The following is a 23187-nucleotide window of genomic DNA, read 5'->3' as shown; positions in this document are numbered from 1 at the left end:
AACTACATGGTAATGTAAAAATTGTATTTTTTAGTGATCCAATACGTAATATAGTACATTTGTCACAATTTGGTTGTAATCCAGAGAGGTTAGAAAATGTATCTAGATCCTCTATGAGGCTGTGGAGGGATTCTAGTTGTGGATTTAAAAGAAAACATGAATCATCAGCGTACAATGACACCTTTGTTTTTAAGCCCTGGATTTCTAGTCCTCTGATATTATTATTGGATCTGATTTTAATAGCTAACATCTCGATGGCCACAATAAATAGATATGCCGATAGTGGACAACCTTGTTTCACTCCTCTTGACAGTTTAAAACTTTCTGAGTTACTATACATGATTTTGACCCATTTTATAAGAGATTCTCCAAAATGGAAATGCTCCAGGCATTTATATATAAACCCCAGTCGAACTTTATCAAATGCCTTTTCGAAGTTTGCTATGAATAGCAGGCCTGGTTTCCCATATTTTCCATAGTGTTCTATTGTTTCCAATACTTGCCTTATATTATCTCCAATGTATCTTCCATGTAAAAAACCTGTCTGATTAGAATGAATAATATCCGACAATACCTTTTTAATTCTATGCGCTATACATTTTGCTAGGATTTTTGCATCACAACACTGAAGTGTAAGGGGCCTCCAATTTTGTAAATGGACTGGATCTTTATATTTTCCACTTGTATCCTGTTTCAGTAATAATGAGATCAGACCTTCTTCTTGAGTGTCAGATAATCTACCATTTACATAGGAGTGGTTAAAACATGCTAATAACGGTCCTCTTAGTATATCAAAAAAGGTTTGGTATACCTCGACTGGTATGCCATCCAACCCTGGAGTTTTCCCAGACTTAAAGTCTTTAATTGCATCCAGAAGTTCCTCCTCTGTAATTTCACCTTCACATGAGTCTTTCTGTGTGGCTGTTAATTTGACATTATCAGTAGAAAAAAATTCTCTACAATTAGCTTCAGTTAGAGGAGATGGAAGCAACTGAAAAGAAAACATACGCTTAAAGTACTTTGTTTCTTCCTTCAAAATATCATTTGGTGAATTATGGGTGACTCCGTCAATTGTAACCAGTTTCATTAAGTTCTTTTTGGTAGCATTCCTATGTTGAAGATTAAAAAATAATTTGTTCCTGAGAGTCTTATCTTTCAGTGATGGTGTCATAATATTTTGTAGCTTAAACGATTCAAAAGATAGAGCCACATTTGTAGGAAGAAAACATAAAACGCTATTATTTATTACAACCGCATCTAGCGGCTACCGGAGGTTACTGACATAACCCCGATTCTCGTGACCCATTTTGAAATAGGTGACCCCACATGGGGTTGCGACCCCTAGTTCGGGAAACGCTGCTCTACTCTGACTCTGAATATTTTCTACCTTTCTCAGCCTGTGTATTATTGTCAGCGAGCTCTCTTTCTCTCTCTCTCTCTCACGTTCTCTCTCTTGCTCTCTCTCTCTTTCTCTTTATTTTTCTCTCTCTCTCTCTCAATTCAATTCTCTCTCTCTCTCTCTCTCTCTCTCTCTCTCTCTCTCTCTCTCTCTCTCTCTCTCTCTCTCTCTCTCTCTCTCAATTCAATTTAAATTCAATTTAAGGGCTTTATTGGCATGGGAAACATGTTAACATTGCCAAAGCAAGTGAAGTAGATAATAAACAAAAGTGAAATAAACAATAAAAATTAACATTAAACATTACACTCAGAAGTTCCAAAAGAATAAAGACATTTCAAATGTTATATTATGTATATACAGTGAGGGAAAAAAGTATTTGATCCCCTGCTGATTTTGTACGTTTGCCCACTGACAAAGAAATGATCAGTCTATAATTTTAATGGTAGGTTTATTTGAACAGTGAGAGACATAATAACAACAAAAAAATCCAGAAAAACGCATGTCAAAAATGTTATAAATTGATTAGCATTTTAATGAGGGAAATAAGTATTTGACCCCCTCTCAATCAGAAAGATTTCTGGCTCCCAGGTGTCTTTTATACAGGTAACGAGCTGAGATTAGGAGCACACTCTTAAAGGGAGTGCTCCTAATCTCAGCTTGTTACCTGTATAAAAGACACCTGTCCACAGAAGTAATCAATCAATCAGATTCCAAACTCTCCACCATGGCCAAGACCAAAGAGCTCTCCAAAGATGTCAGGAACAAGATTGTAGACCTACACAAGGCTGGAATGGGCTACAAGACCATCGCCAAGCAGCTTGGTGAGAAGGTGACAACAGTTGGTGCGATTATTCGCAAATGGAAGAAACACAAAAGAACTGTCAATCTCCCTCGGCCTGGGGCTCCATGCAAGATCTCACCTCGTGGAGTTGCAATGATCATGAGAACGGTGAGGAATCAGCCCAGAACTAGACGGGAGGATCTTGTCAATGATCTCAAGGCAGCTGGGATCATAATCACCAAGAAAATAATTGGTAACACACTACGCCGTGAAGGACTGAAATCCTGCAGCACCCGCAAGGTCCCCCTGCTCAAGAAAGCACATATACAGGCCCGTCTGAAGTTTGCCAATGAACATCTGAATGATTCAGAGGAGAACTGGGTGAAATTGTTGTGGTCAGATGAGACCAAAATCGAGCTCTTTGGCATCAACTCATCTCGCCGTGTTTGGAGGAGGAGGAATGCTGCCTATGACCCCAAGAACACCATCCCCACCGTCAAGCATGGAGGTGGAAACATTATGCTAAGGAAGTGTTTTTCTGCTAAGGGGACAGGACAACTTCACTGCATCAAAGGGACGATGGACGGGGCCATGCACCGTCAAATCTTGGGTGAGAACCTCCTTCCCTCAGCCAGGGCATTGAAAATGGGTCGTGGATGGGTATTCCAGCATGACAATGACCCAAAACACACGGCCAAGGCAACAAAGGAGTGGCTCAAGAAGATGCACATTAAGGTCCTGGAATGGCCTAGCCAGTCTGCAGACCTTAATCCCATAGAAAATCTGTGGAGGGAGCTGAAGGTACAAGTTGCCAAACGTCAGCCTCGAAACCTTAATGACTTGGAGAAGATCTGCAAAGAGGAGTGGGACAAAATTCCTCCTGAGATGTGTGCAAACCTGGTGGCTAACTACAAGAAACGTCTGACCTCTGTGATTGCCAACAAGGGTTTTGCCACCAAGTACTAAGTCATGTTTTGCAGAGGGGTCAAATATTTATTTCCCTCATTAAAATGCTAATCAATTTATAACATTTTTGACATGCATTTTTCTGGATTTTGTTGTTGTTATTCTGTCTCTCACTGTTCAAATAAACCTACCATTAAAATTATAGACTGATCATGTCTTTGTCAGTGGGCAAACGTACAAAATCAGCAGGGGATCAAATACTTTTTTCCCTCACTGTATACAGTGCTGTAACAATGTGCAAATAGTTCTGTACAAATGGGAAAATAAATAAACATAAATATGGGTTGTATTTACAATGGTGTTTGTTCTTCACTGGTTGCCCTTTTCTTGTGGCAACAGGTCACAAATCTTGCTGCTGTGATGGCACACAGTGGTATTTCACCCAGTAGATATGGGAGTTTATCAAAATTGGGTTTGTTTTCAAATTCTTTGTGGATCTGTGTAATCTGAGGGAAATATGTGTCTCTAAAATGGTCATATATTTGGCAGGAGGTTAGGAAGTGCAGCTCAGTTTCCACCTCATTTTGTGGGAAGTGTGCACATAGCCTGTCTTCTCTTGAGAGCCAGGTCTGCCTACGGCGGCCTTTCTCAATAGCAAGGCTATGCTCACTGAGTCTGTACATAGTCAAAGCTTTCCTTAAGTTTGGGTCAGTCACAGTGGTCAGATACTCTCTGTTTAGGGCCAAAAAGCATTCTAGTTTGCTCAGTTTTTTTGTTAATTCTTTCCAATGTGTCAAGTAATTCTCTTTTTGTTTTCTCGTGATTTGGTTGGGTCTAAATGTCTCTCTCTCTCAATTCAATTCTCTCTCGCTCAATTCAATTCTCTCTCTCTCAATTCTCTCTCAATTCTCTCTCTCATTCTCTCACTCTCTGTTTTCTTATCAAGGGCCCTGAACTAGTTTTGGGACATTAGAACCCCACTAGGGGGCAGCAGTGTCTGAAGGAAACAGTGCCCACATAGAGCAGCAACTTCTGGCACAGCAAAGCTTCTACAGCAGACAGAATAAAAGGGGAGCTGAAAATTACAGTTGAATTTCATTTTATTTAATATATAACAAATGATTTTGGATTCATTTACAGAGTAAAATGTTTTGAACTCAGCAAACATTGCACATCATCTTCACAAAAATGTTGCACAATCATTGACAATAATACATTATAATAAGTGCTTGAGTTGGCCATCTGTACATAACATGTTCCAGTGGTTTTGTCTCTAGAGCCCAGAGACAAAAATACTACTGCCATCAATCCAGACTCCCCATGCTAGGAACTCCCTATTACAATTCTACATAGACTCTCCGAGAGTGTCTCAAGGAGAGTTGGGATATGCAACAAAAAAAAAAAACATTTTCAATTCACATGTATTAATTCACACTTGTACACGTGTGAAACAGGACAAATATAAGTACCCACCAAATTATAAGACAGGTCAGGACACACAATGACACACATCAACAAGTCATACTAACAGGCCAGTCTTGTACACAATACATGATCAGTACATCACAATAGCAGCATTAACAGAATATTTCAAGTTATAGCCAACTCCTGACAACAAAACAACAAAACAGTCCCATGGCTACATCATATTCTTGTCTGTGATAACGTATAAGCTACATACTGTCAATTATGTTAATTGGCGATACATTGATTATCAATATGTGGGGTCTCTAGGGCTCAGACAGACAGACTCTACTTGTCACTCGGTAAAGATGACCCCTTGGCCCTTGCTGATCCCGCTGTGTTGAGCACAGTCCCAGTGGGCTTGTGGAGTATAATGAAGTTGCCCCCTAGACACTGATCTAAAGTAGGTTTTTTGTTTTTCCTCTAAGTTCAAGGCTTTGGGGAGGGTATGCTGATCCTAGACCTGTCCCTAAGAACCACTACTCAAAAGGGGACCATCGCGCTCTCCCAGAAGCTTGGCTGGTGTGTAAAACCCGCAGGCCACTACAACAGGAACAACCCCAGTATGAATGAGGCCCTGACTAACGGCGTACCACGCGGATCCTATCCTCCACATTCTGTAGTGACACTCTCTCCCACGGCTAACACTTCCTCCCGAGCAGGACGGGACACACTGGCAAGCCCACCCTCCTCCTCCTAGTCCTCTTCCTCCTGACAATGATGATGATGACCCCCACCAGCATAGCTAATGTAAGGAGGAGACATGCAGCGAAGAACAGCAGCAGTTTGTTCTCTGAGATGCGAGCACAGATGGAACACAACATCCTGAGGTCGTTGATCCTACAGGAGGATGTGACGTTGTTGCCAGGGAAACCGCTGCGCTCAATGATCTCTCTGTAGGCTGCTATGGAGGCTTTGGGTCGGGACTGGTGGTGGGAAGAGGTGAATAGGCCGAACTGAGGGACGTGTCGATCCTGCAGCTTCCAGACGTAGAAGCCCTTTAGGTTGACTCCATCCAACTGACGAGCTGGAGGGGAGCGAAAACAGGGAGGATTGAGGTCAGAATCCCTCTTTCTACATACAGAAAAGCAATGTCAACAGAGAAGATGTAGCCTGTGTGGGGCCATAAACCAATTGAAACTATATTGTGGCTAAAGTACTGCACAGGATGTTTAGTTCAGTACAGGACAGGACAGTTCTCACTGGGATTAACATTATGATCTCAAAGGTTCCTTATACAGTAAAGTCCATGAGTTTTATGAGGGGGCTCATGTGATAAGGCCGTGTGCTGTGGTGTGTTAGGAAATGATCCGTGAGAAAAGTCACCTTTGACCTCTCATACTTAAAGCAACTAATGAGTGCCCAACTCTACCTGTCTGCAGCAGAAACTGCAGAGAGGAGGTCTGTTTATTTTCGAACAATATAAATCAGTATAGAACCGCCAGGATATTTATGATAAGAACAAACTAGTGGGTTATCATTGGACTGGAGTTGGAGGGTATGAAGGGAGTTTGAGGAGGTTAGAGAGAGGCTCACCTTTGAGGGCCTCCTGCAGGTAATTCCTGATGTAGTGCTGCCTGAGCAGATCCTTTACAGCGGCCTGGTCGTCCACCCCACTGGCTGTGACTACAATAGGCAGGGCTCCTCCATACCGCTCCTTCACCCAGCGCAGCACCCTCCGGAGGCCCCAGGGGACCACCGCCTGCCCCAGACCAGAGGAGTCCCAGGTGTGGTCAGACATCAGCAGGCAGTCATGGTCTGGAGGTTGAGGTTGCTGGGGGTTAGGTGGGGAAGTCTGAGGAGAATGGGGGCGTGGTGACACGAGACGCGTGGTGAAGTGGTTCAGTGCAATGAAGCCCAGTGCCCCTCCTAGCTCCTCTTTTTCCTGGACAGTGAAGTGCGGTAGTGGGGATCCAGGGAGGCCCATCACCCTCGCCCTCTCCTCCAAGTACCTCCTCACCTCTGGAGGGTACTTACCACTCTTACCCTCCCCCTCTCTGCCCCCTAGTAGTGGGTCTAGGAAACGACCAAGCTCAAACAACAGGAATCTCTGAGCGGCGGTTGCATGTGACTCCAGGAAGGGGTTGGCGGGTTCTGCCCAGTCTGCGTGCAGGGCCAGGGACACCAGTCCTCCCTGTTGGCTGAGATACTCCCTCTCATAGAGCCTCCAGGCCTTAGCGTGGGCCAGGAGGAGGTTATGGGCTGCCAGATGCTGCTCCACCCCGCTCTTGTAGGCATCCACCAGTCTGTTGGGCTCATTGATGGTAATCCAGTAGCTCACCCAGGGCCCCAGCTCCCTGTAGCAGAGGGCTGCGTAGCTCTGGAAGGCCTCCACCGTGCTCTGGTTCAGCCAGCCGCCAGAGGCATGCAGCGGGCCGGGCAAGCCCAGCAGAGGGACTCTGTTAGTGGGGTAGTAGAGGGTGACCACAGCCTCCAGGCCCTGCTTGCGGAGCTCGGTGAGGAAGCAGCGGTAGTACCTGTTAGAAAGAGTTTGAAATGTAAAGTGTGTGTATGCATACAGGCATGCATTTTAGTGTGTGTTTGCATGTGTGCATGTATGTTAAACATACACATTATACAGTTTGTGTCTCTACCTCAGGGCCTCTGTGTCCACATTAGACAGATCTCCTTGGGGCAGGATTAGGGACCAGTTGAGGGCGAAGCGGTAATGAGATGCCCCTGTGGACTCAAAGAGGCCCAGGTGACCACTGATGGCCAGGTAGTCAGTGCACTGTGCCCCCCTGATGTGGAGCTTGACCCCTTGGACAGGATGCAGTGCCCCGTCCCCTGTCAGGTTCCAGCTGTACAGGTGGGGGTCGGTGAATTGAGGGGAGAAGGGATAGAAATTGACCTTTGATAAAAGAAGAAAGTATATACGTTTTTGTGTATATTTCATACGTTTGCATTATCTAGCTTGCTGATTGTTCTGTTCGAGATCAAGAGCAAGTAAGGGAGAGCAGTTTTGCAAAATAAAATCACCCTCTCTTTCCTTTCTCCTCCCTCTCTCTTTCCTTTCTCCTCCATCTCTCTTTCCTTTCTCCCCCTCTCTCTTTCCTTTCTCCTCCCCCTATCTTTCCTTTCTCCTCCCTCTCTCTTTCCTTTCTCCTCCATCTCTCTTTCCTTTCTCCTCCCTCTCTCTTTCCTTTCTCCTCCCTCTCTCTTTCCTTTCTCCTCCATCTCTCTTTCCTTTCTCCTCCCTCTCTCTTTCCTTTCTCCTCCCCCTCTCTTTCCTTTCTCCTCCCTCTCTTTCCTTTCTCCTCCCTCTCTCTTTCCTTTCTCCTCCCTCTCTTTCCTTTCTCCTCCCTCTCTCTTTCCTTTCTCCTCCCTCTCTCTTTCCTTTCTCCTCCCTCTCTCTTTCCTTTCTCCTCCCTCTCTCTTTCCTTTCTCCTCCCTCTCTTTCCTTTCTCCTCCCTCTCTCTTTCCTTTCTCCTCCCTCTCTCTTTCCTTTCTCCTCCCTCTCTCTTTCCTTTCTCCTCCCCCTCTCTCTTTCCTTTCTCCTCCCCCTCTCTTTCCTTTCTCCTCCCTCTCTTTCCTTTCTCCTCCCTCTCTCTTTCCTTTCTCCTCCCTCTCCTTTCTCCTCCCTCTCTTTTTCCTTTCTCCTCCCTCTCTCTTTCCTTTCTCCTCCCTCTCTTTCCTTTCTCCTCCCTCTCTCTTTCCTTTCTCCTCCCTCTCTCTTTCCTTTCTCCTCCCTCTCTCTTTCCTTTCTCCTCCCCCTCTCTTTCCTTTCTCCTCCCCTCTCTTTCCTTTCTCCTCCCTCTCTCTTTCCTTTCTCCTCCCTCTCTCTTTCCTTTCTCCTCCCTCTCTCTTTCCTTTCTCCTCCCTCTCTCTTTCCTTTCTCCTCCCTCTCTTTCCTTTCTCCTCCATCTCTCTTTCCTTTCTCCTCCCTCTCTCTTTCCTTTCTCCTCCAGCTCTCTTTCCTTTCTCCTCCCTTTCTCTTTCCTTTCTCCTCCCCCTCTCTTTCCTTTCTCCTCCCGCTCTCTTTCCTTTCTCCTCCCTTTCTCTTTCCTTTCTCCTCCCCCTCTCTTTCCTTTCTCCTCCCTCTCTTTCCTTTCTCCTCCCTCTCTCTTTCCTTTCTCCTCCCCCTCTCTTTCCTTTCTCCTCCCTCTCTTTCCCTTCTCCTCCCTCTCTCTTTCCTTTCTCCTCCCTCTCTTTCCTTTCTCCTCCCCCTCTCTTTCCTTTCTCCTCCCCCTCTCTTTCCTTTCTCTTCCCTCTCTTTCCTTTCTCCTCCCTCTCTCTTTCCTTTCTCCTCCCTCTCTTTCCTTTCTCCTCTCTCTTTCCTTTCTCCTCCCCCTCTCTTTCCTTTCTCCTCCCTCTCTTTCCTTTCTCCTCCCTCTCTCTTTCCTTTCTCCTCCCCCTCTCTTTCCTTTCTCCTCCCTCTCTTTCCCTTCTCCTCCCTCTCTCTTTCCTTTCTCCTCCCTCTCTTTCCTTTCTCCTCCCCCCTCTCTTTCCTTTCTCCTCCCCCTCTCTTTCCTTTCTCTTCCCTCTCTTTCCTTTCTCCTCCCTCTCTCTTTCCTTTCTCCTCCCTCTCTTTCCTTTCTCCTCCCCCTCTCTTTCCTTTCTCCTCCTTCTCTCTTTCCTTTCTCCTCCCTCTCTCTTTCCTTTCTCCTCCCCCTCTCTTTCCTTTCTCCTCCCTCTCTTTCCTTTCTCCTCCCTCTCTCTTTCCTTTCTCCTCCCCCTCTCTTTCTTTTCTCCTCCCTCTCTTTCCTTTCTCCTCCCTCTCTCTTTCCTTTCTCCTCCATCTCTCTTTCCTTTCTCCTCCCTCTCTCTTTAATTTCTTCCCCTTCTCATCCCCTCACCTGTAGGGTGGAGTCGGCTATGCCCCAGTGGAAGTCACATGGGAAACGCCCTTTGACCTCTCCGGTGATCTCATCACTAAGGAAACCGTTGTCCTTGATGACCTGCCTGTAGAACTGAGCGGTGGTCTTGGGAACCCTGGTTCTGTTGGCCTGGCTGAAGTCTAGGTAGAACAGACCTCGTCTCACACTGTAGCCGTAGTTCCACTCAAAACCATCCACCAGAGACCAGGCTGTGTAGCCAAACACTCTGACACCGTCAAACACTGTGGCTGGATACAAACAAACACAGAGAGAAGGAGATGAGGATGCACTGTTACCACAGAAGTACAAATAGCACAACAGTTCAGAGGTTAAATGTATGTAACAGGGTAAGTCAGTCAAATGTACTCTCTCTTGTTGACCTCCTCTGTTTTCCCTAATCCTGCCCCCTCCTCTGCCCCCTCCTTGGCCCCCTCCTCCCTCCTCCCTGCGCCCTCCTCACCTTGCAGCACCTGGTTGATGAACCTCTTCATCCGGTAGATGGCCACTGTATCCTCCCTCTCCACAGCTGCATCTGAGAACCAGCCCCCCTCCACCACCAGCACAGGCAGGTCCCCATACTCCAGCCTCACCCAGCCCAGCACCCACCTCATGTCCAGGGACACAATCTGCCCATAATGGGCCAGGCTCAGGCTCAGACGCAGGTTGTTAGGCCCAAAGGACAGGGAAAAGAAGTCAGCCGTTCCCCGCACCCAGGACTTCTCCTCTGGGGTGAACTCAGGCAGAAGCCCCCTGTGGGTAGATCTCATGGAAGCTGGGTAGTCCCCATCCCCGAAGATGGGATTGGCGAACCAGCCAAGCACCGCCTCCATGGACTGCTGGCAGAGCTCGATATTGACTGGTGTGGCATGGCCTCTCTTAGGCACCATCCAATGGGAACCCAAGACGATGGACACCTGACCATTCTGAGTCGGGCGGAAGAAGGTGTCATAGGTGTGCCACGCTTTGGCATGTGCCTGGAAATGAAAATAAATAAATAAATAAAATGTAGGTCAGTTATACATGCACTGCATTATGGCAGAGACATTGCACATACTACAGACATTGGACCTGTACAGTGTGAATATGCACTGGGACATAACTGATTATTAATGAAGCCTTCTTAACATCCTGTCATCTTGCTGCATTGCCGGTCTTTCTGCCACAAAACTGCTGCTGTCACAGACCCCCAGTGTCTCCTTAGGTGTCCTGTTTACTAATCACAGTACTGCAGCTGTAATAAACCTCTCATAGCAGAAGGTAAACACACTTTTTAACAAGAGGTCAATGACTGCTAATAGCTGCTGAAGGAGCACAGTGAATATTGAATATCACAACATAAAACCATTTGGATTAGTTTAACCTGATTGACTGAATAAAGCACAGCATGTACCATGGCTATTAAAGTTTTATGTCTTCACTCATTTTCTTTGCAATGTCTTAAACCCAATGAAAGACGCAAACATTCATTGACCACATCAGCTGATAAAACCCACAGAAGTATGAAGTTCATAGACAGGCTGTCTGACTAAACGGGGTCTCAGTCTGTACTATGGTCTGTTCAACAGACCCTTTCACACGAGTCAATCTATCCAAAGGGTTCTAATTTACAACACAACCCCCTGACCCCTCTCCCAAATGGGTACAGATAGTCATTGCCCTTTGACACAGAACTAGGAACAACTTTTCATTCCGAAATCCTAACCATTCCCATTGGAGGGAAAACACAAAACTGACCTAAGATCAACGACTAGGGGCAATTTCATCCTCTGACCCTTAACCCTTGACCCTGACTTACCTTGATGAGGTTGTGGGCCACATTGAAGGGGGCAGTGGCATCGCCTGTCTCTCCAGGCGCGTGCATCCCCGTCCCGTACCCCTGGACAGCCACCAGGTAGGGGTTGTGTATGGTGATCCAGTACCTCACACGGCCACCGTATGTTCGGAAACAGAAGGCAGCATATGCGTCAAACAACCCCACCAGGGTGTCATTCCTCCAGCCCCCGTAATGCTCCTGCAGGGCCTGGGGAAGGTCCCAGTGGAACAGGGTGACCACCGGCTCAATTCCCCTCTCCAGGAGCCTGTCGAGCAGTCTCCCATAGTGCTCCACAGCCACCCTATTGGGCCGACCTGTGGCAACCCCATCGGGGAAGAGTCGGGGCCAGGAGAGGGAGAAGATGTAGGAGCGCACCCCGAGGTACCCCAGCGCCTCAATGTCCTCCTCCCAGCGGGTGTAGCCGTCACTGGCCATGTCTGCGACACCTCCATCACCTCGGTGGGGGGCTGAGTGAGTGAAGTGATCCCAGATTGAGGGGCCTTTGCCGTCACAATCCCAAGCCCCCTCAGTCTGAAAGGCAGAGGTCCCCGTGCCCCAGAGGAACCCTGGAGGGAAGGTCCCATAGAGGAAGGACTGGCTCTGGATGAAGGGCTCTGGGGTGGAGGGCTGCTGCCACTGCCTCCTGCCCTCCCCCAGAGAACAGAAAGCCCCACCCCAGACCATCACTGTCAGGAAGAGGGAGAGGAGAAGAGAGAGAAGGTATGTTGCCATATTGGAGCCTGAAGAAGAAGAATGATACTCTCCAGAGTTTTCCAAAATCCTTCAGAATAAATAAGCTGGTCTCTGTCTGAGGGGCTGTTCCTGTGTATCAGGGGTCCAGATGTTGAGAAGGTGAGGGATCCATGATAGAAGAGTAGATGAAGGGATTGAAGTGAACGAGTAGAGGAGAATGAGACTTCTACATGTGGAGCCCAGGAGGGGTGTAGTATCCATCTGACAGGCTAACCTGGTTGGACTTCCTTACCTCCCACTCTACCTCCCTCTCTCCCTCCCTCCTTTTCTCTCCCCTCCTGCTTTCTGACACATAACGTACATTGTACACGCACAACCACACTCACAAACACTGACTCATACACTCAGGAACACACGCACCCACACACACCTTTGAGGCAGACGCGTGATTATTTTGTCAATGATTAGCTTGAACTCTGATCCTCACCTCCATGACTGAGATGTGGCTCCCACTTACTCCCTCCCTCTCTCTCCATCTCTCTATCTCACAATCACTTTCTCCTGCTAAATCGTATACTCTCTCTATCGCTTCACCCTTCATTTTATTTTCATCGATCTCACCGTCATACTGGAATCATTACAACCAAATGGATAATAAGGAAAATATTGGCTTGTTCTTGCAGCTATTCAAACCCAAAATGTCCTGTTTGAGAAATAGCCACAATAAGGTCGAGTTAAGGGTTTAGCTGTGGGGCACATCCACAAAATAAAACCCATATGTCAATTGGATTTATGAAATCAGAGCCAAATAGAATATAGTTCAGCCATTGGGCACAAAGAATACTGAGGAAAAATGGAGAGTTCCCTGTGGTTTTATGGCCAAATCAGTTCAAGCCTGGCCTCACTGTTATCCTAGATTTTATTAAAGATGATGACAGGTAAAAACAGACATGATGTTCCTCTTGCTCTGATTCAGTTCTGCAAATTGTGTGTGTGTGTGTTTACCTATCTTTGATCCAATTTTAGGAAATACAAAGAAACAGAAACAACTCCATCTGCCAAATCCTTAATGTTTTTGTTTGTGTAGCTTTGAAGATGCCAGTTGGTGTAAAGTGGTGGTTGGCGACACAGCACCTTATCATTAAGGTGTCACAGGTATTATTAGGTTCAATTTAGCTGGAAAATGGATATCCTTCACCTCTACCTGACCTGACATCAGCATGGTTGCAATGATACAGCACAAATGTAGGCCTACCCACAAAAAGAACTGCACTAGTATGACGTTGTACCTTTGAGCTGCCTGGGCTAAAATGTATAAAGTATATCAAACAGTAGATCAGTGATGGTATATGGTGGGATACATCTTGGGATGCTAGGCTAAATATATCAGTTCCCATTGGCAACTTTACAACTGCTGGATATGGGATGAAAATATGCATTATCTTGCACTCTCTTGGAGAAGCACATGAATCCATGGGTCAAAGGGAGTGAGCAGCTCACTGTAAAGTCAACGCCGGGCCCAGGGAGGAGTTAAGTGGGAGTGTTTAGAAGCACACTGTGAATGTGGCAAGGGGTCAGACTTGAAAGCCCTAATTTTCAAAAGAAGGGCTCATCCAGGATTTGAAGCCTTGACCTCTCACACCCAAAGCAAGAACCATACCCCCAGACCAACAAGCCCTGTCTTTGAAAATGCGTAATGGGTGGCTATTAAAATACCCAAGCTTTTCTCAATCAGGATCGGCAGGGCTCATTGGTCTGGGGCAGGGCAGGGCTGGGCAACTCCAGTCCTCAGGGGCCTGATTGGTGTCACACTTTTGCCCCATCCCTAGCAAACACAGCTGAGTTAAACTAATTGCATTTTTAACTGAAGATCATGATTAGTTGATTATTGGAGTCAGGTGTTTAGCTGGGGCTGGGGCAAAAGTGTGACACCAATCAGGCCCCCGAGGACTGGAATTGCCCAGGCCTGGTCTAGGGCACGGTTCCCCAACTGGCAGCCCGAATTTGGCCAGCGGGTGGTTTTATTTGGCCCCCCAAGTTTTCTGAGCAAATTATTACTATTACACTTTTTTACAGAATTTTCATTGTTGGACATAGAATACTGTAAAAACACCAGGAAATCAGCTCCAATGGGTTTTCATTTTGGAAATCTGTTCTCAAGTATTCCCACGCATAATAGAGAGACATACACTACCAGTCAAAAGTTTGGACACACCTACTCATTCAAGGGTTTTTCTTTATTTGTACTATTTTTTACATTGTAGAATAATAGTGAAGACATCAACACTATGGAATAACACATATGGAATCATGTAGTAACCAAAAAAGTGTTAAACAAATCTAAATATATTTTATATTTGAGATTCTTCAAATAGCCACCATTTGCCTTGATGACAGCTTTGCACACTCTTGGCATTCTCTCAACCAGCTTCATGAGGTAGTCACCTGGAATGCATTTCAATTAACAGGTGTGCCTTCTTAAAAGTTAATTTGTAGAATTTCTTTCCTTCATTATGCGTTTGAGCCAATCAATTGTGTTGTGACAAGGTAGGGGGGTATACAGAAGATAGCCCTATTTGGTAAAAGACCAAGTCCATATTATGACAAGAACAGCTCAAATAAGCAAGAGAAACGACAGTTCATCATTACTTTAAGACATGAAGGTCATTGAATACGGAAAATGTCAAGAACTTTTCTTCAAGTGCAGTCGCAAAAACCATAAAGCACTATGATGAAACTCATGAGGACCACCACAGGAATGGAAGCACAGAGTTACCTCTGCTGCAGAGGATAAGTTAATTAGAGTTACCGCCTCAGAAATTGCAGCCAAAATAAATGCTTCACAGAGTTCAAGTCACAGACTCATCTCAACATCAACTGTTCAGAGGGGACTGTGTGAATCAGGCCTTCATGGTCGAATTGCTGCAAAGAAACCACTACTAAAGGACACCAATAAGAAGAAGAGACCTGCTTGGGCCAAGAAACACGAGCAATGGACATTAGACCGGTGGAAAGTTGTCCTTTGGTCTTTTGAGACGCGGTGTGGGTGAACGGATGATCTCCGCATGTGTAGTTCCCACCGTAAAGCATGGAGAAGGAGGTGTTATGGTGTTGGGGTGCTTTGCTGGTGACACTGTCTGTGATTTATTTAGAATTCAAGGCACACTTAACCAGCATGGCTACCAGTGGCGCCGGAGAAGATGGCTGCCGTTTTACAGCCCTCTAACCAATTGTACTATTATGTGTGTTTTTTCGCGTTATTTGTAATTTATTCTGTACATAATGTTTCTGCCACCGTCTCTTATGACCAAAAAGAGCTTCTGGATATCAGGACAGCGATTACTCACCTCGTATTGGACAACGTTTCTTTCTTCAACGACCCAGACGCGAAGGATATCCTACAGACACCCGACAAGGCCCAAATCCCCGTCATTCGCATGAGAAAGAGACGGAGATATCGTGGACGTAGGTCAGGGTGCATTGTAAGGATCCGACAGCGAGCGAGTAAACTGCCTCTTCCATCAATCCTATTAGCCAATGTTCAATCATTTGAGAACAAATTGGACGACCTAAGATTACGGTTATCCTACCAACGGACATTAAAACTGTAATATCTTATGTTTCACCGAGTCGTGGCTGAACGACGACATGGACAACATACAGCTGACGGGATATACGCTACATCGGCAGGGTAGAACGGCAGACTCCGGCAAGGAGTGGCGGTCTGTGTATATTTGTAAACAACAGCTGGTGCAAAAAATCTAATACTAAGGAAGTCTCTACGTTTTGCTCGCCTGAGGTAGAGTATCTCATGAGTATCTCATGATAAGCTGTACTATCTACCACCACAAACCGATGCTGGCATTAAGATTGCACTCAATGAGCTGTATAAGGCCATAAGTAAACAGGAAAACGCTCATCCAGAGGCAGCGCTCCTAGTGGCCAGGGACTTTAATGCAGGGAAACTTAAATCTGTTCTACATTATTTCTACCAGCATGTTAAATGTGCAACCAGAGGAAAAAAAACTCTAGACCACCTTTACTCCACACACAGAGACGAATACAAAGTTCTCCCTCGCCCTCCATTTGGCAAATCTGACCAAAACTCTATACTCCTGATTCCTGCTTATAAGCAAAATCGAAAGCAGGAAGCACCAGTGACTCGGTTAATAAAAAAGTGGTCAGATGAAACAGATGCTAAGCTACAGGACTGTTTTGCTAGCACAGACTGGAATATGTTCCGGGATTCTTCAGATAGCATTGAGGAGTACACCACATCAGTCACTGGCTTCATCAATAAGTGCATTGATGACGTCGTCCCCACAGTGACCGTACGTACATACCCCAACCAGAAGCCATGGATTACAGGCAACATCCGCACTGAGCTAAAGGGTAGAGCTGCCTCTTTCAAGGAGCGGGACTCTAACCCGGACGCTTATAAGAAATCCCGCTATGCCCTCCGACGAACCATCAAACAGGCAAAGAGTCAATACCGGACTAAGATTGAATCGTACCACACCGGCTCTGACACTCGTCGGATGTGGCAGGGCTTGAAAACTATTACAGACTACAAAGGGAAGCAAAGCCGCGAGCTGCCCAGTGACACAAGCCTACCAGACGAGCTAAATCACTTCTATGCTCGCTTCGAGGCAAGCAACACTGAAGCATGCATGAGAGCACCAGCTGTTCCGGATTACTATGTGATCACGCTCTCCGTAGCCGATGTGAGTAAAACTTTTAAGCAGGTCAACATTCACAAGGTCGCAGGGCCAGACGGATTACCAGGACGTGTACTCCGAGCATGTGCTGACCAACTGGCAAGTGTCTTCACTGATATTTTCAACATGTCCCTGACTGAGTCTGTAATACCAACATGTTTCAAGCAGACCACCATAGTCCTTGTGCCCAAGGACACTAATATAACCTGCCTAAATGACTACCGACCTGTAGCACTCACGTCTGTAGCCATGAAGTGCTTTGAAAGGCTGGTCATGGCTCACATCAACACCATTATCCCAGAAACCCTAGACCCACTCCAATTTGCATACCGCCCCAACAGATCCACAGATGATGCAATCTATATTGCACTCCACACTGTCCTTTCCCACCTGGACAAGAGGAACACCTACGTGAGAATGCTGTTCATTGACTACAGCTCAGCGTTCAACACCATAGTGCCCTCAAAGCTCATCACTAAGCTAAGGATCCTGGGACTAAACACCTCCCTCTGCAACTGGATCCTGGACTTCCTGACGGGCCGCCCCCAGGTGGTAAGGGTAGGTAACAACACATCTGCCACGCTGATCCTCAACACGGGGGCCCCTCAGGGGTGCGTGCTCAGTCCCCTCCTGTACTCCCTGTTCACCCATGACTGCATGGCCAGGCACGACTCCAACATCATCATTAAGTTTGCTGATGACACAACAGTGGTAGGCCTGATCACCGACAACGATGAGACAGCCTATAGGGAGGAGGTCAGAGACCTGGCCGCGTGGTGCCAGGATAACAACCTCTCCCTCAACGTGATCAAGACAAAGGAGATGATCGTGGACTACAGGAAAAGGAGGGCTGAGCACGACCCCATTCTCATCGATGGGGCTGTAGTGGAGCAGGTTGAGAGCTTCAAGTTCCTTGGGGTCCATATCACCAACAAACTATCATGGTCCAAACACACCAAGACAGTCGTGAAAGAGGGCATGACAAAGCCTATTCCCCCTCAGGAGACTGAAAAGATTTGGCATGGGTCCTCAGATCCTCAAAAAGTTATACAGCTGCACCATAGAGAGCATCCTGACTGGTTGCATCACCGCCTGGTATGGCAACTGCTCGGCCTCCGACTGCAAGGCACTACAGAGGGTAGTGCGTACAGCCCAGTACATCACTGGGGCCAAGCTTCCTGCCATCCAGGACCTCTATAACAGGCGGTGTCAGAGGAAGGCCCTCAAAATTGTCAAAGACTCCAGCCACCCTAGTCACAGACTGTTCTCTCTGCTACCGCACAGCAAGCGGTACCGGAGCGCCAAGTCTAGGTCCAAAAGGCTTCTCAACAGCTTCTACCCCCAAGCCATTAGACTCCTGAACAGCTAATCATTGCTACCCAGACTATTTGCACTGCCCCCCCACCCCCACGTCCCTCTTTTATGCTGCTGCTACTCTGTCTATTATTTATGCATAGTCACTTTAACTCTACCCACATGTACATATTACCTCAATTACCTCGACTAGCCGGTGCCCCCGCACATTGACTCTGCACCGGTACCCCCCTGTATATAGCCTCCCTACTGTTATTTTATTTTACTGCTGCTCTTTAGTTATTTTTTTTTTAAATGTTTTATTTCATACTTTTTTAAAAAATGTATTAAAAGAAATGCATTGTTGGTTAAGGGCTTGTAAGTAAGCATTTCACTGTAATGTCTACACCTGTTGTATTCGGCGCATGTGGCAAATACAGTTTGATTTGATTTGATTTGATTTACCACAGCATTCTGCAGCGATACGCCATCCCATCTGGTTTGGGCTTAGTGGGACTATCATTTGTTTTTCAACAGGACAATGACCCAACACACCTCCAGGCTGTGTAAGGGCTATTTTACCAAGAAGGAGAGTGATGGAGTGCTGCATCAGATGACTTGGCCTCTACAATCCCCTGACCTCAACCCAATTGAGATGGTTTGGGATGAGTCGGACGGCAGAGTGAAGGAAAAGCAGCCAACAAGTGCTCAGCATATGTGGGAACTCCTTCAAGACTGTTGGAAAAGCATTCCAGGTGAAGCTGGTTGAGAGAATGCCAAGAGTGTGCAAAGCTATCATCAAGGCAAAGGGTGGCTATTTGAAGAATCTCAAATATAAAATATATTTTGATTTGTTTAACACTTTTTTGGTTACTACATGATTCCATATGTGTTATTTCATAGTTGTGATGTCTTCACTATTATTCTACAATGTAGAAAATAGTAAAAATAAAGAACACGCCTTGAATGAGTAGGTGTGTCCAAACTTTTGACTGGTACTATATGTGATTTGTTTTTATTTTTAGAATTTTCTTTGTTGGACATAAAAGACTAAAAACACAAGGGATTTTTAATTTTGGAAATCTGTTCCCAAGTATTCCCACGCATAACAGAGAGACGTGATCGTTTACAATTAATAACAATTGGATTTATATTGCGCTTTTCCACCAATTGAGGTACTCAAAGCGCTTTTACATAGTAGAGGGAAACTCACCTCATTCACCATCAATGTGTTGCACCCACCTCAATGATGCACAGCGACCATTTTTGTGCCAGAACGCTCATCACACATCAGCTATCAGGTGGAGAAGTGAGGAGGTGAGGAGTTATTTATGCCAATTAGGAATGAGGGGGATGATTTGGTTGCCATGATGGAATGTGGCCAGGTTGGGAATTTAGCCATGACACCGGGGTGAACACCCCTACTCATACAATAAGTGCCATGGGATTTTGAATGAGCACAGAGTCAGGACACCCGTTTTAACATCCCATCCGAAAGACGGCACCCTACGCTGGGCAATGTCCCCAAATGTAATCAAGGTTTGAAATGATTATGTTTTGTCAAATATGATATCTGTTTGGGCTTCTTGCAGTCAGTTTGCAGTCTAAAAATATATATTTTTCATTTTCCGGCCCCCCGACCATTTGCAAAAGAAAGAATTGGCCCGTGTAACCAATGTCTTATGCAGTTGTTATATCCTCCAACCCTACCCATTTTTGTAAATCAATATAACAATAAGTTAGATCTACCTTAAAATGTCCTATGTAATATTCTTATAATGAAGCCATACATTGAGTAATATATTATCATAGCCACTAGCTGTGCCAAATCCACAGACGTGGCCAAACTTCATTTCCTGTCAAGCACTCAATTCCTTGCCCATCACTGTGAATAAAAAAGGAAGTGAGAAAGCGATGTGAGTGAAGGAGGAACAGAAGTTGCCTGCACATTTGAATGGCCTGGTTTGACGTCTGTTTCCCCTCTGCTCAACATTTACTGTATGATCAGAGAGAGTGTTAGAGTTAGAGTGATAGGTTGATTGGATGAGTGTGAATGAGAGAAATCACTAAGGAAAAGAGAGATTTATCTGAAAGTGAGAGACGAACTTACTGTGACTGACTGAACATTATCTCAACAAACACATCACTTGAAAAGCCATAGGACGCTGAAAAAGACAGGTCAGTCTGTGTCCTCTTTCTGTGTGCGTGTGTGTTGCAGACTTGTTTTTAAGACATTTGTGAGTTTCTGTACTGTACAATAGACCAAATTAGTCTATTTAAGAGTTTATAATAAAACAAGGAAGCTCTTGTTTTTGCGAATACCCTAAGAACACTGCAAGTTGAATAACATTCATATCGAAAACAGGAACCAAAACCTTTATTCACATTGTAATGAAGGCCAATGATTTTATCATGATTCACTGCACACGACACACAATATTATAGACTACCTCTTTTACACTAACATTGTTTGTTAAATTTTCTCTTGTCCCTCTCCAGAGATGAGGGCTGTGGCAGTCACCCTCTGGGCTGTAGCTGTGTTAATGGGAGTCCATCACTGCACCCCCTCCTCCTCAGAAATCCACACCATTATTGTCAACCTCTCCTCCAAAAACTTATCCTCTGTTCCTGGAAACCTACCGCCATGCACCGAAGCCCTGGACCTCTCCCAGAATAACATACACAAACTTGGCCATGAGGATTTCCAAGTCACAACTCACCTGAGGTTCCTCAACCTGTCTTGGAATGTCTTGGAGGATATAGATCCGGAGACGTTCCATCCCACACCGCTCTTGGAGAGTCTGGACCTCTCACACAACCAGCTCCAGAACCTATCTGATCAACGGTACTTGCTGTTAGCACAGAACATCAGAGACCTAGATCTGACCTTTAACATGTTCCACACCATGACCCTGGGGGTGGAGTTCCACAGCCTGACGAAGCTGGTGAGACTGGGGCTCGGAGCAAAAATCATCAGGGTGGAGGATTTCATCAACATCACTGACGTACACCTGCAAACTTTGACCCTTCGTCTGGAGAATCTCACAGCCTATGAGAGTGGCAGCCTGAGTGATGTCCAGGCAGAGAAGGTCAGCATTGGCCTGACGAACAAACCCACCGATCGAGATCTGATCGCAGATGCCCTGTTGATGTTTGACAAGGTCGAGCTGATGGGTATGAACCTCAAGGGCTACCACAGTTACCTGGTGGAACTTGTGAAGGAGAGAGGGGCAGTCAACACCACACATCTTTACCTGACCAATATGGCCATCACCTGGAAGGACCTGACAAACACCATAAACGCTGTGTTCGAATCCCCCATCATCCACCTGAGCACTTCAGACGTGGCAATCCACAATCCACCTTACTTTGACACCCCAGGAAGAGGCACATCCCACACTAAATCCTTCTCTGCCAGACGAGCGGGGGTGGTTACCTTTCTCTTCTCCCTGGAATCCCTCTGTAACTTCTTCATCAACATGCCTGTGGAGTGCCTGGCAATGACTGAGACGTCCATCATACACATGACCTGCCCCAAGTTTCCCAGCGGAATACTGCAGTTAGACTTATCAGATTGCGCCCTGACTGATACGGTCTTCTCCAGAGTAGAACAGCAAGTCACTATAGAGTGTACAACCCTGAATAAAGTGGACATCCTGGTTCTGAGAGGGAACAACCTCAAGAACCTTCAAACCCTGAGCAAGAGGGTCCAGAACATGAGCTCTCTGCGTCACCTGGACCTCAGCCTCAACTCGTTGGTTTACAGCGGCCAGGAATGCCACTGGCCACCGAACATTGTCCACCTGAACTTATCCTCCAATGGGCTGAGCGAGTCGGTATTCAGCTGCCTGCCGAACGGCACCGCCACCCTGGACCTCCAGAACAACCAGATCTCCACTGTACCAGAGACCCTGCTAGCCCTGGACTCCCTCCTGGCCCTGGACCTGAGTGCCAACCGGCTGAGGGACCTCCCGGTGTGCGCTGGATTCCCACACCTTAAGTATCTCCTTCTCAGGGAGAACTCCCTCCATGCCCCGTCTGTGAGCATTCTGGAGACCTGCCCTGTTCTACAGGTTCTAGATGCCAGCCGAAATCCCTTCACCTGTACGTGTGGCCTGATGGGCTTCAGGGATCTGGGTGCTGGGACTGGGCTGGGCAGCGGACACTCTGCAATCCAACTTCTCCACTGGCCAGGAGCCTATCGCTGCAGCTATCCCGAAGTCTGGAGGAACTCCACACTGGAGGGCTTCCAGATCCCCGAGATCTCCTGCAATGTCGGCCTGTTGGCAACGGCCATCTTGTGCCCGGCAGTGGCTGTTATCATTGTTATGGTGACTCTGTGCCACCAACTGGACGTTCTGTGGTACCTGGGCATGATCTGGCAGTGGACCCGGGCCAAGCACCGTGCCAGGACCCAGCAGGTCCGGCCCGAGGATCTGGAGGGGGTGGTGTTCCACGCCTTTGTGTCCTACAGCCAGCATGATGCAGACTGGGTCAAGGGCCAGCTCTTGCCTAACCTGGAGGGCTCCAGCGGGGGACTCCACATCTGCCGCCATGAGAGGGACTTTGTCCCAGGGAAGACGATCGTGGAGAACATCATCCAATGCGTGGAGAGGAGCCGGCGCTGTGTGTTCGTCCTTTCTGGCCACTTCGTCCGGAGCGAGTGGTGCCACTATGAGCTGTACTTTGCCAGCCACCAGCGGCTGACCCGTGGGTCTGACAGTGTGATCCTGGTGCTCCTGGAGCCTCTGCCTCAGTACATGATCCCCTCCAAGTACTATCAGCTGAAGGCCATGATGGGCAGACACACGTATCTGGAGTGGCCCCAGGACCGGGGCAAGCACAGGCTGTTCTGGGCCAATCTCAGGGCTGCACTGCAGGCTGACCTGCCCACTGCACCTGTACGAGACACGGATGAGTGAGAGGGAAAGAGAGAAAATAAGAGAAATTGGGGAAGAAAATAGGGGAGATGGGGGGGCAGAGTGGTGGAGAAATCAAATTTCTGTGATTAACTTACAAATCATACTTCCTTAGAAGATAAATCAAATACAATGTAGAGTACATTGATCAAGAAACAACTGTTGTATCCAACCAGTCAGGTTTATTGGAGAATTCATATAAACTATCTATTTTCCTACAGCTTTATACAAAATAAAAACAATAAAATGTTATCTAACAATATCATAAATACGCTCACATTTGTCAACTTTCCAAAAATCTCACAATTATTTAGAACCTCTTTTTTTATATACACTTCATAAAATGTCGCATGATGACTCAAAATGAATTATTACGCTGCTCTA

At 46.5% G+C, this 23187-nt stretch overlaps 2 protein-coding genes across 2 annotated transcripts; one reads left to right on the top strand and one right to left on the bottom strand.

Annotated features, from left to right (window-relative positions):
- Positions 1–4223: 4223 nt before the first annotated feature.
- LOC121546720 (beta-klotho-like) lies at positions 4224–12090 on the bottom strand. Its single transcript, XM_041857958.2, has 6 exons — positions 11163–12090; positions 9828–10341; positions 9347–9615; positions 7145–7401; positions 6087–7027; positions 4224–5577 (listed from the first exon to the last, which is right to left on the bottom strand). Exons 1-6 carry the CDS (start codon positions 11910–11912, stop codon positions 5192–5194), a joined length of 3117 nt encoding a protein of 1038 aa, XP_041713892.1. The 5' UTR covers positions 11913–12090; the 3' UTR covers positions 4224–5191.
- Positions 12091–19849: 7759 nt separating this feature from the next.
- LOC121543507 (toll-like receptor 6) lies at positions 19850–23063 on the top strand. The gene is made up of 2 exons (XM_041853419.2): positions 19850–20062; positions 20384–23063. The coding sequence occupies exon 2, from the start codon at positions 20386–20388 to the stop codon at positions 22804–22806; it is 2421 nt and encodes an 806-aa protein (XP_041709353.2). The 5' UTR covers positions 19850–20062; positions 20384–20385; the 3' UTR covers positions 22807–23063.
- Positions 23064–23187: the final 124 nt, after the last annotated feature.

This window comes from Coregonus clupeaformis, chromosome 3, assembly GCF_020615455.1.
Source record: "Coregonus clupeaformis isolate EN_2021a chromosome 3, ASM2061545v1, whole genome shotgun sequence".
Classification (NCBI taxonomy): domain Eukaryota; kingdom Metazoa; phylum Chordata; class Actinopteri; order Salmoniformes; family Salmonidae; genus Coregonus; species Coregonus clupeaformis.
The sequence above is the reverse complement of the archived record's forward strand: the minus strand, read 5'-3'. Positions and strand labels throughout refer to the sequence as shown.

Bases quoted from the DNA above. Each gene is read 5' to 3' on its own strand.
- LOC121546720 (XM_041857958.2), bottom strand. From the start codon at position 11,912: ATGGCAACATACCTTCTCTCTCTTCTCCTCTCCCTCTTCCTGACAGTG. The intron at 7,402-9,346 runs GTGAGGGGATGA...CTTTTATCAAAG, and splicing joins TAGCCGACTCCACCCTACAG to GTCAATTTCTATCCCTTCTC. The intron at 5,578-6,086 runs GTGAGCCTCTCT...GCTCCCCTCCAG, and splicing joins CCTGCAGGAGGCCCTCAAAG to CTCGTCAGTTGGATGGAGTC.
- LOC121543507 (XM_041853419.2), top strand. From the start codon at position 20,386: ATGAGGGCTGTGGCAGTCACCCTCTGGGCTGTAGCTGTGTTAATGGGA.